Source organism: Protomyctophum bolini (assembly GCF_963924005.1).
Source record: "Protomyctophum bolini genome assembly, chromosome: 11".
Lineage (NCBI taxonomy): Eukaryota > Metazoa > Chordata > Actinopteri > Myctophiformes > Myctophidae > Protomyctophum > Protomyctophum bolini.
Genome location: NC_137872.1, coordinates 10,553,914 through 10,569,993, shown reverse-complemented (window position 1 = coordinate 10,569,993; position 16,080 = coordinate 10,553,914). Strand labels below are relative to the sequence as shown.

The window sequence follows — 16,080 nt, the reverse complement described above, 5'->3', positions numbered from 1 at the left end:
AAGTCTTAAAAAGCGCACACACGCGCGCACGCACACACACACACACACACACACACACACACACACACACACACACACACACACACACACACACACACACACACACACACACACACACACACACACACACACACACACACACACACACACACACACACACACACACACACACACACACACACACACACACACACACACACACACACACACACACACACACACACACACACACACACACACACACACACACACACACACACACACACACACACACACACACACACACACACACACACACACACACACACACACACACACACACACACACACACACACACACACACACACACACACACACACACACAGCAGCCGAAGCTCTTCGCTCAACATGTTGCTGGAGGGGTGTTACTTTGCCAGGCTCAATCACTGGGAAACGAGTGCGGAGTGCCAGCCAGCTCCCCAGCTATAAAAGCTGTGAGTCTCTCCTCAGTCTCTCCTCAGTCTTTTCTTGTTAACTGCCAGAGGTTAAGACCTCTATTCCCACACAAATATTAAGAAAACATTTCGAGAAGTTCCTGCCAACCACCTTAGAGACTTTTAAATCCTCTATGTTGCCTCCAGGTTTTGCTGGGCATTTCAACAAACAACTGTCTATATTTGTGGGCGAGGGAAGTCTGCAAGGAAAAGCAATCTCTGTCACTGACCTATAGCAACTACAGGTTGGTTTGGGTGCCTGCTCAGCATGCAGGGAGAAGAACTGGGTCAGGTAGTGTGTTCCGCTGCATGTATTGAGCCTAATTTGTACTACTGTGTGATATAAGCCATGACTCATGGCTCACAGCTCTGGGCATTTATACTTAAAACCTGGCTTGGGTGTATCCCCAGGTCAGTCAGCAAATCAAAGCCGTGTGACATCGATGACGCGGTGTGAGCCGCTAGGAATTTTAGGAGGCATGAGCCAAGCTGAGTCTGTGAGGTGTTCCAAATACTGTCAACGAGGCAGAAAACCTGTCTCCCAGGGGTTGTCTCACACAGTATAAATCAGGCTTCATTCCCATGTTGTTGGGTCCATGTTTGAAGTGTTTTTTTGTTGTACATTATTGCACTGTACAACTGTTGATCTAACTTTTCCACATTCAACGTACATACAGTATACTAATTATCATGTTTTATTTCTGTATTTTTATACTTTTAAATCTCTATTTAGCCTCATGAAAATCATCTATAATTGCCTTTAGTGTATGAAATATTACATTAATGAACATGCTTTACCTGGCCTTACACAAAATATTCAGCTAAAGTTCACCAACATCAAGCAAGACAGTTGATTGAACCCTAGTGTCCTTATTCTGGAGAAAACATTGTGCAAACAATAGCAGATCTATAAGCTCACAGCGCCTGTAGATCGGCTAATTGGGGAAGTACAGTTTAAGTGGTTAAATCCATACATAACTCTCTCAAATGAATAGAATGCAAACTGAAGACAAAGACCCCCACAATTTAGCCACTGACTAAAACCAAACCATTCTTTTTTAAATGTCATTGTCATAATAAAAGTATTTGTAATTTGGTTTGCATTTTAAGCTCCACTCTATGGTTAGTTTTGCAGACTCAATGTAAATATATTCAGTGAAGGCAGTTACGAGAGCTCCAGTGCAGTGATGTTGCAGTCAATTCAGTGTGGCTGTCTGTAGAGAGAATGATTGCAGGTAATGGTGTCTTCAACGAGTTCCTAAGAGTTTCTAGAGAAAAGAATAGAGAGAACGATGACTTTAGTTTCTAAGTGCCGACTTGTCATTCATTCATTCATTCATTAATTCTCTTCACGCACGCATGCACGCACACACACACACACACACGTCCTACGTCTTATCCTGTCTTCGTTGAACAGCCCTTTTGAGCTCCGTCAGGATAGTTTCCTTGTTGTTCTTCATGTTGGTTCCAGCTGTCTCCATCAGGAACTCCATCTCCCCTTGATTGAAACTTTTCTGGAATGTGGAGAACTCCTCCATCCTGGCCCTCACCTCTTCTGCATCTAGAAGAAAAATGAGGAGTCTGGCTGATGGGTTATATTTTTTAACGTACAGTATCCTCTCCATTTTGTGTGTGCGTGCGTGCGTGCGTGCGTGCGTGCAAATGTCTCCGTTTTCCAGCGTTGTATCTTTACATTGTGTGTGAGGTGAATTCAAATGGTGGGATCAATACGGAATCAATGCTCTTCTCTCCCTGACTCCCTCACATGGTCAGTTTATAAGAGTAGGCGTTCCGAATAACCTTGTCTAACAGACCTTTACAGTTCTTTCTGTTGAAGAGAGGCATGTAGATGATGGTGGGTTGGTTTTGTTCTCCCTGGTAAACATAGCAGTCTTTCGGCCAATCTTTCTCATCCAGGATCTTGTCATCTATCTCTGGGAAAGGTTTGTTCACCTTGTGTGCATAGTCTCTCGCCAGGGTCAGGGTCTGGGGAAGGTAGAGGGGCTGTGAGTTGATCTGACGTTAACCTTGGGTACACACATGTAGGGTAAAACATACATATATATATATATATACCACTGGTCTTCTTTTCTTTTTTGAAATGTTTTTCTTTTGTGGCTTTCGCCTTTATTTTATATTCTTTATGGAGGGACAGACAGTAGGCTGACAGGAAATGGGGAGAGAGATGGGGGAAGACATGCAGTAAAGGCCGTCGGGTCGGGAATCGCACATTGCCAGACTGGATTGCCAGCCAAGGTGCCTGGACCACTGCATGAGCCATGGCCCAGGCCTCCTTTTCTTTCTTTTTTTTTATAAAGTTTTTATCCCACGATTTTGTAACCCAGTTTTCTTTTCACCCAGTGCCAATTATCTAATGTAATCCTGGGTGCTACACTTCCTCTGCCAACCTGGGGGGGCAGCGGACTGACCTCATGCTTCCTTCTATGCATGAGGAGTCCAAGCTACCTGACAGAGGGGAATTTCCCCGGCCGGACAAAGCGCGTGGAAGGGACACGTTATTCCGACCAGTTCCTTTCCCCTCCATCAGGCGCCCCGGCTGGCCAGGGGGAGGTAGTTTTAGAGACCAGGATTACTGCATGTTTTTGTGAGGGTATCTAACCTTGGGGACACGGGGAGAACATGCAAACTCCACACAGAAAGGCCCTATCGCCAACCCCCGCCTCGGGTATGGGCACTGATGACGCAGGGGAGGGAACACGCCGCCGGTGCCCACAGCGTCCCCAGCGGGAATCGAACCCAGGACCTTCTAGCTGTGAGGTGACAGCACTACCAACTGTGCCACCGTGCCCCTTTCCTTTCCTTTTTTAACCTTTTATTTATTGCTTTTGACAAGATGAGGTACAAACAAGTGCAATATAATCCAATTCATGTCAAAAGTACATTGTTCTCTTTTTTCTTTTGTGGTCTTACATTTCCCCCCCACCCTTGGTCCAACATACAGCGTGTAACATACGACAAAAAATCCATACAATTACAAACAAAAAGACAAGAAACAAAAACAAATAATAATTATGATGTTTCTCGCTATCCCTCCTGGCACTTCCTCATGGCACATATGGTATACGTACTGTACACTGTTTGTTTTTTTGGAGCTTGTCAACGTGTGGAGCTGATAGTAGTCTCCTGTAGCGTCTTTAGTTCAGTTATATGTTTAATCATAGGGCCCCAGCCGCCCCATACCTGGTCAAACTTTCCTGGTGTTCCCCTCAAATTGAATATAATGTTCTCCAAGTTTAGATACATCATGAGGTCTTTAAGCCATATAGATGCTTTAGGGGACAGTGCTGATTTCCACTCCAATAGAATCCTTCTTCTTGCTAATAAAGTGATAAAAGCAAGATTTTGTTTTATACCCCTACCAATAGGATGGTGACCTGGTACAACCCCAAACAACGCCATCGCTGCACATCGTGACAACTCTATGTTCCAGTTTAAAGATAGCCGTCCAGTAACCTTGTAAGCAGGGTCATGACCAGAACATGTGACCAACATGACATCTGTTACAGGAATCTGTGATGTTGGGGTATATGTTAGAAAGTTTGAAATTAGTGAAAAAAATACAGTGGACAACTTTAAATTGTATTAAGTTCAGCCTAGCGCATGACGTGCTATCATTCACTCTCATTAAAGCCTCCTCCCAGACTTCATCATCTAAAGTTCTACCTAATTCATGTTCCCAATCTGTTTTGAGTTTGTCTACTCTACAGAGATTGCTATATGTTTAGAAATTAAGATGTAAAGCTTTGAGATTAAGCCTTTCCCAGACATGGGAATGTCCAAAATTGTGTCAGTTAATGAGTTGGGGAGGGCATTTGTGAAGGATGCATTATTATTTTTAACAACATTTCGAACCTGGAAGTATCGGAAAAGATTTTTGGGGGAGTTTGGGGGGTTAAACCTTACACACAATTCACTGAAACTACAAAATATGTTGTCTGTATAAAGGTCCCTTAACTTAACAAGGCCTGATCTTTGCCACAGAGAAAAGGCTGCATCAAATCTGGGTGGAGGGAAAGGGTGACCGGTTGTTATGAATAGGACTATGGTTAGACATTCCTCTGAGTCCAAGGGCAACTCTGAATTGAGACCAAATTCTTAGAGTGGAGACAACAATTGGATTAGTTGAGAGTTCTTTTAGGTTGAATAGGCAACTTACATGAAAATAAGGCTAAAAGTGATGTGGTAGGACATGACATAGTTTCAAGTTCACACCAAGCCAGCGTAGGTTCCTGTATCCAGAGTATAATTTTGTGTATATTGGCTGCCCAATAATACGTCTCCTTTTCTAATAAAAATATTTTACCTTTCAACCTGTTGTGCTTTATTTATGAAGTGCCAGTAATCAAACTTTTACTTGGACAACAAAGAATTGATTGATTGACAAGTGACATTACTCATTTAACTTATACACTTCAAACTATATTAGTGGTTTCCAGAGCAATGAAAGATTCCCTCTTCTCTGGTCTCTGGACTAACTCACTAGCTCATTCAATCACTCTAACACCTATAACCCCAACCCGAATCTTTTCCAAATTCTAAGCCTAACTCTTAAAATCTGTTTAAACAGACATTTGGACCTCACAAGCATAGTAATACCAGTAAGACGCCCTGAGGGCTAGAAGCAACACACACACACACAGTACCTCAAAGATGTCCCCAGCACTGTACTCTGGTGCTATGATGAGGTCTATGTCTCTCTTGTCTCCCAGGAAAGGAGGGTAACCCACGTTGACCAGCAGTCCAGCATCCATCAGGTTGATTCTCTCTTTAGAATGAAGACACGATGGAACTGCAGGATCTGTTCCAGAAAGAAGAATCTCACATTACGTGAATCACTTGAGTCCTACAGTATATAATTAGACTATAACTCCTACGAGAGTAGAAAGCCCTGTTTTAACAAGAGCATTAGTTCCCATAAATAAATCTCTTGACCACTTTAAGGGATATTTCACTTTCAAACGTGTTTGGGGCCATTTTACTACTATCTACTCTGGCTTTTGTGTGCACCACCAGACAGTTTTGAAGTTGCTTGATTCAGTATTTAGATATTTTATATTAATTTTGTCATTCCTAATCCTATACAAACCCATAGTAACTCTTGTAGAGGCCAAGTGTAAGTTGACCAGGGAATGTATCTTCACCAGAAGATTTATATAGATTAATTTACATGATAATACTATACAGCAAACAGGGTCAAAGCATATAGCCTATACAGTCCGACAGCGTATTCACACTACAGTACATCGTAGACGCATCCAATCGCAGAAGCACCCCAAAGTCCATTCCCTCGTACCACGCTCTCTCGTATCCCAAGCCTCTCTCATTTACACTCTTCATCGCACTCGTCATCGCACACGCACGTTTCTTCAGTCTCACCTGGGTGCTGGTAGAGGTAGTTGCCGACGGTTCCCCACTCCCATTTCACAACCAGAGGAATAACATGTTTGACCAGCCAAGAGACTATAGAAAAAGTAAAAAACAATAAATATCAAGCAAATCAAATTACATAGAAGGATTTATACATGTATCAATCAATAAGTCTATGAATCTATCCGCCAATTCAAATCAATCAATCATGGCATACTGACCATACATTTTGAATGGTCCGACTGGCAAGCCTTGGCACCACACCTCTAAGATTTTGATTAGCTCTACAGTGCGATTCTGGAACAGCTCTTTCTTCTCCTCTGGACTCTTTGACTTCAGCAGTGCTGACTCATTATAGTTAACCTTGGCTGGAAGGAGAGAGCGATCAGAGAAGTGTTGGTTTAAATGGAGATCCTGTGGTCATTTATAAGTTCAACTAAAGACTGATTTACACTTTGCTGCGTGTCCGTGTATAAATTAAGTATTAGGCTGCTACACTCTGACTTTGATGTGCAGCGCCTGCTTTAGTCTGAAATGTAACGATACAGTATTATAAAATTATGCAAATAATATTCCGAGCTAACTCAAAGCTGACTGATTTGAGAGAAGTACAATTGGATTCAAAGGACTCTTCTCTTGTCCTCTCGCTTAAGGTGCAGTAAGTGGTTTTATTTATTTAATTTCAGTTTTAAATAGCTCTATATTATAACCACTATAGTAGTCATCAGGGCATATACCTGCCCTGATGAAGACTCCTGTGAGTCCAAACATGTTGGCTGTTTTTAAAGATGGAGTGCCATCATTTTTGTATTTTTCCAGTTTTTCATGTGTCTATGAGGTGACAGTACTTCATTAGACACCCTGGAGTAGTTTTTATGTGCAATGATGTATGATGTATTCCTGGAGGCTGAATCCTTGACAGTCAAACGTGCCAATGAAAAAAACAGCAATATAGTGACATCACATTATCAGCCCCTCCCCTAACCCCTCCCCCTTTATCATACAACTACAGCTGTGGTTGCGGCTTCAGTTCAGGTGGATCACCACCCACCACCACCCACCAGGCAAACCAGGCATACTTAATGAACTGGTGAGTGCATGTGTTCACATAAAAACGACATTTTAACAAATACTGTACACTTTTTTTTTTAAACTTCTTCCTCCTTATATAACAATAAGACCTGAGGATCATGTCTCCCCATTATAGCTCTTTAGGAATGCATTTCCAGTGTGAGGTAAACATGTATTAGTCATTAATGTTATAGCTTTAGAATCTTTCTTCTCTCATCTTATCATCAGTATCTTGTAGAGCTTCCGGCAGGTCATCCAGGTTAGTGAGAATAACATTATCTTATCATCAGTACCTTGCAGTGCTTCCTGCAGGTCATCCAGGTTAGTGAGAATAACAGGATCTTGCATTCGGTTCCTCATCAGGGCCACTAGTTTGTCCACAATATGATACACACGCATGTAGTCGTGTGCAATACTGTCATCATTTCCAAGGGCTGAAAGTGTACACCCACACCCACACACACACACACACACACACACACACACACACACACACACACACACACACACACAGAACACGCTGAACTTTGTGTTTATATTGCTGGAGAACAGTTTGCTCTCCGTACAGTTCCTGTTCACTGTCAAGCAACAGGCACAGAGAGGAAGGTGCTAAAACGATTTAATTGTTTTCATGTACTGTAAATATGCTAGAAATAATATACGCTTAGAAATGCAAACCTCATGGCGGAGATATGAGTGTCAATTCCATTTTTACATTTAGTGAACACTCGTGAGTTTGCTAGTGATGCATTTTCTAAAACAAACTGCATCATGAAAAGCCATGGCAATCGGTAATAACATTTAAACATTAATATCAACCTTTTGAATTAATTGTTGGTGTTTTATTATTACCAGTCATCCATGGAGGGAGCAGGCCTTTGAGCACAGCCTCATCGGCCACTGCAGAACCCAGAATGCCTGAACAAAATGCACGCACGCACACACCTTTACTAAATGGCAGAAGACACTGTGCACTGAAAATCACACACACACACCCCACACACACACACACGCACACACACACACACACACACACACACACACACACACACACACACACACACACACACACACACACACACACACACACACACACACACACACACACACACACACACACACACACACACACACACACACACACACACACACACACACACACACACACACACACACACACACACACACACACACACACACACACACACACACACACACACACACACACACACACACACACACACACACACACACACACACACACACACACACACACACACACACACACACACACACACACACACACACACACACACACACACACACACACACACACACACACACACACACACACACACACACACACACACACACACACACACACACACACACACACACACACACACACACACACACACACACACACACACACACACACACACACACACACACACACACACACACACACACACACACACACACACACACACACACACACACACACACACACACACACACACACACACACACACACACACACACACACACACACCTTGTAGTTTGACCATGTCCATCTCAGGCTTCCTCTGCGTCAGCTCCCCAGCCTGGAAGTTGCTGCCCAGGTGAGACGTTTCAACAAAGAGACCCAGCTCTGTGAAACCAGCCTCATGAGGTGTCAACTCAAACCATGAACCTGACAGACAGACAGACAGACAGACAGACAGACAGGGAGAATGTGTGAGGATGAAGGACCACAATGACATAAGAAAGACATTTTCTCATGAGAAACCCACTTCTGTCCTTGTGTGTGTGTGTATACCGTTCGTAAGTCCTTGAGAGAAGCAGTATTTTTCTATAGCGCTGTAGACAGGATAAGGGTTGGTGGCATTTCTACTGGCCTCCTCTGATAAACACCTCACATCCATCTGCTCAACACAATGAAACATGTCAACATGCAGGATTCATGTGGAATCCATGTGGAATGTATTATTGTATACCCACTTATAAGTAGCCTTGGCAAGCCATGAGGCCCATATAGGGCAGGAGCCTATCTCCTGTTTCTGTAGCGTGAGGCAGCTTGATGTACAAGTACACCCCCTGGACATGACGCTAGTATGTCGCAGGGACTTACCCCCAATCCAACCCTTGATGCTGAGTGTCAAGCAGGGAGGCACTGGGTCCCATTTTTAGAGTCTTTGGTATGACCCGGCCAGGGATTGAACCCCGACCTCCGAGTCTCAGGGCGGACACTCTAACCACAAGGCCACTGAGCTGGTTACCCACTTATAAGACCTACAGTATACTTCATTGCACGGGGACCCCAAGGGGTTTATAAACTATATTTTCACCCAAATGTTATAGCAACAACAACATGGATGCTATGGGGTTATACAGGCTACAGTACCTGTTTCATGATGCCAGCAGCGGTGATAACCGCCCAGATATCAGTGAGAGAGAAGTGCTCTTCCTTGGCCCTCTTTTCCAGCCAGGACACAACCTCTGCCAACTCCACTCCGGAACCCTGCATACCAGCCACTGTTGTCATAGTGTCCCTACTCCACATGGGATCACTGTACAGAGACGCCATGGACCTGGGAGGGGAGGGGAGGGGAGGGGAGGGGAGGGGAGACAGAGACATTTGGTTGACAGGGAATTCAATGAATTCATCTTTCATTAAAAATCCTTCATCTGGCACAGTACAGTTTGAAGCACTATATTCTGATAGTAATCATTAGTGTGTTTGTTCAGTCACAGGGCCTTTGTCTCTCCAGCGCTTGAGCATAATAATATATAAATATAGCTGCAAGCAGCGATAAGGCGGGACCAATAAAGAAGACAATATGCAATAAGAACAATATGCACAAATCTTCTTCTTCTTGCTGTGAGAGTGAGGTCTAGCCAACGCCAACTCGGGATTCCTGGATCGCTGCCCTCCACAAATTCCTATCCAACATCAGGTTCTTGAGATCTGCAGTGTTGTCAGCCAAGCTGTCGCGCCGCAGCACGTCTACATAGGTGGTACGATTCTTTCCCCTCCTGGCTTTGCCCTGGGTTGGCTCCCATAAGGTCAATTTACTTGCCTCAAGTTCTGGGTGCCTGACGCAGTGCCCTGCCAGCCTCATCCTTCTCTCTCTGACAAGACTGACGAGCTGAATTGACAGTAGCCGGAATTGAACACACAACCTTGTGGTCTGAAGGCATGAGCTCTACTGACTGAGCTACACAGAGACAATGAACATTTCATGCAAATTGCTCAAAAAACCAGGCAGAAAATCAGGTATTTGTGATCCACTACGTATGAGTGTGTGCACTGTTGCGTGTGCGTGCGTGGGTGCGTGTGCGTGTGTGTGTGTGTGTGTGTGTGTGAAACTAATCACCATGTAGATCCAGACACTCCCCCCAGGTAGAGCACAGTGTCCAGCAGGTCTTCTGCCGCCATCTGACTGACCGAACCCAGCAGAGACACCGCTGCTCTCTGGCCTCCCCCTGATGCCAACAGAGCTACATGAGGAACACACTCCTGGACAGACAGACATGGACAGACAGACATGGACAGACAGACAGACAGACAGACAGACAGACAGACAGACAGACAGACAGAGGCAGAGTTAAGTCAGAGAGAGGGTGGCACGTGGCAGCCGCAAGTGTCACACACACACGCACGTGGGAAGATAGAGATATAGAGCACTGTACATTTTGTATACTGTAACCATATGTTAGGGGGTGTCCAAACTTTTTTCAAAGGGGGCCATATTAGAAAATATTAAAACACCCAAGGGCCAACCTTACTATATCTCCTGACATAATGTAGCGTCGGACTAGTCTATAACAAAGTCACATAATGTAGCGTCGGACTAGTCTATAACAAAGTCACATATACACATCGCATTTAAATGATTCTATTGAACTCATCATATCATCGTCAATATTTCAAATCAATGGTCTTTTATCGGGTGTGTGCTATGAACAAAAAGTGTCTCTCAGCCTTTTTTCAGCCATATGTCACATTACCAAATGTAACCAGGGGAGCAACGTAAAAATAATAATACAAGGAACAAGGAATAAGGAACACTTGAAAATTATATTCTGGGAAATGCCCAGGTTAAAAAACTTGAATGCCTCCCCCTAGCCAGCCGGGGCGCCTGATGGAGAGGAAAGGAACTGGTTCCTTCCACGCACTACGTCCAACCAGGGAAACTCCCCCCTGTCAGGTGTAAAGGAGCAACTTGGACACTCAGGCATGAAGGAAGCATGAGTTCAAGTCCGTTGCTCTCCCCTTGTCCCCCATATATGGGGACTAGGTTGGTGGAGGCTGTGTAGAGCCAAGGATCACATTAAATAATTGACACACGGGTGAAAAATGGGTTACAAAATCACGGGATATAAAAAAAATATATACTGTACTGTTGGGCGGGGCCGTTCATAATACAATTGAGGTATGAAGCTGCGGGCCGCATGACATTTATCCCATGGCCGCATTTGGCCCGCGGGCCACACTTTGGACACCCCTGGTTCAGACGGTAAAACCTGTAATTTCACATTGTGTGTTGTTGCCTCTGAGCTGCTGACACGAAACCGGTTCCTCAGAGTCACGCAGAGACGCAGACAGATGGACGGTAACCGTAAATGGTGCATTGATGATATAGTGCTTTTATCCAAGGTGCTTTTACATTGTGCATTACATTCACACCTTTACATAGATTGTGCATTACATTCACCCATTCACACTCGTGATTGGGCCCAAAAAAACCCTCCATAGGCGATTTACAGTGCAAGGAATTACAGGCTTCATTTTACGCCCAGGGAACGCTTTGTCCATATTTTTCTATGCATCTGACCCAGAATATCACCTGATTTCAACCAACATACATTTTTACCCACTAAGACGGATGTCCCTGGATGAATCAGAGAGACAACTCATCCTAACTTGTTTTCATCACAATATAACAACAACAACAACAACAACAACTCCCTGGTTGATGCATTCATATTCTGGCCAGATTATGGCAAAGACAATAAAAGCTACACAAATAGTTCAAAATGTACTATAGGTCAGAATAACCATACTACACAACAGTGTGGAACAGTCTAGATGAGACAAAATGCACTAATAAATTACTGTATTTTAATATGATGAAATGAAACGCATGACTAAGTGTACACTTCACACCTTGTTTTATAATCCCAAATTCACATTTAAAACACGACCTATAAAAGTACGAACATTCTACCCAAGAATGCACAAAACAAACCAAAGTAAAATAACAAAAGTATAGTGACTGACACCGTGTCATTCAAGGTCAAGTTTATTAGTCACAAACTGGCCAATGCATTTTACATGCACGTCCCTGTTATAGGTAATACTACTGTCAGCCACCAGGGGGTGGTGCAGTGCACCGTTTCACATTGAAGTCACAGCAGGCGGAAAGGTAGCCTACTATGTTTACCCCAGGGTAACTGGACTAAGCTCAAGAACTTGTTTACAGCCAGGCCCTGCTCATAGAACATTTCATGGTAGATAATGATGGGCTTTTTTCAGCCATATGTCACATTACCAAATGTAACCAGAGGAGCAACGTAAAAATAATAATACAAGGAAGAAGGAACAAGGAACACTTGAAAATTATATTCTGGGAAATGCCCAGGTTAAAAAACTTGAATGCCTCCCCCTAGCCAGCCGGGGCGCCTGATGGAGAGGAAAGGAACTGGTTCCTTCCACGCACTACGTCCAACCAGGGAAACTCCCCCCTGTCAGGTGTAAAGGAGCAACTTGGACACTCAGGCATGAAGGAAGCATGAGTTCAAGTCCGTTGCTCTCCCCTTGTCCCCCATATATGGGGACTAGGTTGGTGGAGGCTGTGTAGAGCCAAGGATCACATTAAATAATTGACACACGGGTGAAAAATGGGTTACAAAATCACGGGATATAAAAAAAATATATACTGTACTGTTGGGCGGGGCCGTTCATAATACAATTGAGGTATGAAGCTGCGGGCCGCATGACATTTATCCCAGGGCCGCATTTGGCCCGCGGGCCACACTTTGGACACCCCTGGTTCAGACGGTAAAACCTGTAATTTCACATTGTGTGTTGTTGCCTCTGAGCTGCTGACACGAAACCGGTTCCTCAGAGTCACGCAGAGACGCAGACAGATGGACGGTAACCGTAAATGGTGCATTGATGATATAGTGCTTTTATCCAAGGTGCTTTTACATTGTGCATTACATTCACACACCTTTACATAGATTGTGCATTACATTCACCCATTCACACTCGTGATTGGGCCCAAAAAAACCCTCCATAGGCGATTTACAGTGCAAGGAATTACAGGCTTCATTTTACGCCCAGGGAACGCTTTGTCCATATTTTTCTATGCATCTGACCCAGAATATCACCTGATTTCAACCAACATACATTTTTACCCACTAAGACGGATGTCCCTGGATGAATCAGAGAGACAACTCATCCTAACTTGTTTTCATCACAATATAACAACAACAACAACAACAACAACTCCCTGGTTGATGCATTCATATTCTGGCCAGATTATGGCAAAGACAATAAAAGCTACACAAATAGTTCAAAATGTACTATAGGTCAGAATAACCATACTACACAACAGTGTGGAACAGTCTAGATGAGACAAAATGCACTAATAAATTACTGTATTTTAATATGATGAAATGAAACGCATGACTAAGTGTACACTTCACACCTTGTTTTATAATCCCAAATTCACATTTAAAACACGACCTATAAAAGTACGAACATTCTACCCAAGAATGCACAAAACAAACCAAAGTAAAATAACAAAAGTATAGTGACTGACACCGTGTCATTCAAGGTCAAGTTTATTAGTCACAAACTGGCCAATGCATTTTACATGCACGTCCCTGTTATAGGTAATACTACTGTCAGCCACCAGGGGGTGGTGCAGTGCACCGTTTCACATTGAAGTCACAGCAGGCGGAAAGGTAGCCTACTATGTTTACCCCAGGGTAACTGGACTAAGCTCAAGAACTTGTTTACAGCCAGGCCCTGCTCATAGAACATTTCATGGTAGATAATGATGGGCTTTTTTCAGCCATATGTCACATTACCAAATGTAACCAGAGGAGCAACGTAAAAATAATAATACAAGGAAGAAGGAACAAGGAACACTTGAAAATTATATTCTGGGAAATGCCCAGGTTAAAAAACTTGAATGCCTCCCCCTAGCCAGCCGGGGCGCCTGATGGAGGGGAAAGGAACTGGTTCCTTCCACGCACTACGTCCAACCAGGGAAACTCCCCCCTGTCAGGTGTAAAGGAGCAACTTGGACACTCAGGCATGAAGGAAGCATGAGTTCAAGTCTGTTGCTCTCCCCTTGTCCCCCATATATGGGGACTAGGTTGGTGGAGGCTGTGTAGAGCCAAGGATCACATTAAATAATTGACACACGGGTGAAAAATGGGTTACAAAATCACCGGATGAAAAAAAAATACTGTACTGTTGGGCGGGGCCGTTCATAATACAATTGAGGTATGAAGCTGCGGGCCGCATGACATTTATCCCAGGGCCGCATTTGGCCCGCGGGCCACACTTTGGACACCCCTGTAGGGTATTAAAAAATAGCCGACCTTATTATAAGCACACAGCGCTGTCACTTTGAGCTGTGAGCTTGTAGATCAGCCTTCTTTTTTAAGGTTTTTTGACAGCCAAATACATTTGGGGTTCCTTGACATGAAAGGGTAACACACTACAGTACCAGTGTACAGTTGATGCCCAGTCTGTTGAAGGCCTCCAGTACGACATGCTTCCTGTCCTGGACATACTGCTGCTCTCCAGAACACAGATCCTGGGACTGACGGATGTACTGCTGAATAGACACAACAACAGCATGTAATCACTATTTGATACGACCAGGAAAACAGCCAGTTCTGTTCTTTTAGATTGGTTTAATGACGTCCCTCACGAAACCTTTTATCAGCCAAGATATAACAGCATTTCAAAATTGCAGTGTGTGTGTGTGTGTGTGTGTGTGTGTGTGTGTGTATTGTTCGTACGTCCTTGAGAGAAGCAGTATTTTTCTATAGCACTGTAGACAGGATAAGGGTTGGTGGTGTTTCTACTTTCCTCCTCTGATAAACACTTTACATCCATCTGCTCATCTGTGTGTGTGTGTGTGTGTGTGTGTGTGTGCGCGTGCATGTTTACTCAGATCCCTATTTAACAGGACCTTCCAAGGTCTATGAAATACAAATAAGTGTGTAGAATCCAAATCAGTTCAATGTGTTGCATTTCAAGTATCTTGCTCTGCATTGTGCATTTGTTTGTTTAACTGTATGTAATGTGTTTTATTTTCGTTTTATTTTTCGTTTTGTTATTATTATTATTATTAATTTATTTTTGCCTGATGCTAAATAATAGTTTAACTCCTGCTTCTCAACTGTGCTGTATTAAGAAGCTCTGTTGTTTCAGCGCGTCTTACTGGTATAAATTAAGCTTAAATAATTTGTATTTATTTGTCTGAGCATTCAAACCAAAGAATACTGCAATGTAGAAAGTTCGGAACTTAAAATAAATAAAAAGTACAAAAGTAATGGTAACAAAATGTACTTAAAATACCAAAAGTAAAAGTACTCATTATGCAGAATGTCCCATTTCACAAGTTCGAATGTATAAAAATATTTAGAAAATAGCATTGTGGCTATTTTCTAATGGACAAAATGTATAGGCTGAAGTGGTTTTGTAATAATAATCCAAATCTACAAAGTAACTACAGTGACTAAAGTTTTCAAATAAATGCAGTGGAGTGAAATGTGTGTAGAAGTGTAGAAGTAAAAATATTGAAAAACGGAATTACTCAAGTAATGTACAAATACCTCAAAGGTGTATTTTTAAGTACAGTACTTAAGTAAATGTATACCAGTCACTTTCCACCACTGGGCTTCACCTTGGGATCTGTTGTTGTCATGCTGTCTGCCGTCTGCTCCGAGGACTCTGTCAACAAAATGACACAAAGAAACATGAAAACAACGTCCTGGCGCATCCTTCTGCACCGCATGACGCAACAGCTTAGAGCAGCAGGTCACAGTGACGGCTGACTGTGGGGAAGTTAAATCCTCTCGCTGTCCGTTCAACGACTGTGCCCCCAATTCCTCTCT

At 43.3% G+C, this 16,080-nt stretch overlaps 1 protein-coding gene across 2 annotated transcripts; it reads right to left on the bottom strand.

The window, feature by feature from the left end:
• Positions 1 to 361: 361 nt before the first annotated feature.
• LOC308323575 (cytosolic phospholipase A2 gamma-like) lies at positions 362 to 16,077 on the bottom strand. Of its 2 annotated transcripts, none has more exons than XM_080775308.1 (14): positions 15,870 to 16,077; positions 14,682 to 14,792; positions 10,311 to 10,453; positions 9,338 to 9,524; positions 8,753 to 8,858; positions 8,486 to 8,626; positions 7,786 to 7,851; positions 7,227 to 7,367; positions 6,084 to 6,230; positions 5,872 to 5,955; positions 5,139 to 5,293; positions 2,289 to 2,460; positions 1,867 to 2,035; positions 362 to 1,742 (listed from the first exon to the last, which is right to left on the bottom strand). In XM_080775308.1, the coding sequence occupies exons 1-14, from the start codon at positions 15,978 to 15,980 to the stop codon at positions 1,733 to 1,735; spliced, it is 1,743 nt and encodes a 580-aa protein (XP_080631434.1). In that variant the 5' UTR covers positions 15,981 to 16,077; the 3' UTR covers positions 362 to 1,732. The 2 variants fall into 2 exon arrangements, with proteins under 2 accessions (XP_080631434.1, XP_080631435.1); XM_080775309.1 differs by having other exon boundaries at positions 14,682 to 14,789.
• Positions 16,078 to 16,080: the final 3 nt, after the last annotated feature.

Coding starts and splice junctions, on each gene's coding strand:
- LOC308323575 (XM_080775308.1), bottom strand. CDS start 15,980: ATGCGGTGCAGAAGGATGCGCCAGGACGTTGTTTTCATGTTTCTTTGT. Junction 9,525..10,310: donor GGAGTGTCTGGATCTACATG/GTGATTAGTTTC, acceptor CTCCCCTCCCAG/GTCCATGGCGTCTCTGTACA. Junction 2,036..2,288: donor CAACAGAAAGAACTGTAAAG/GTCTGTTAGACA, acceptor TTTTTCTTCTAG/ATGCAGAAGAGGTGAGGGCC.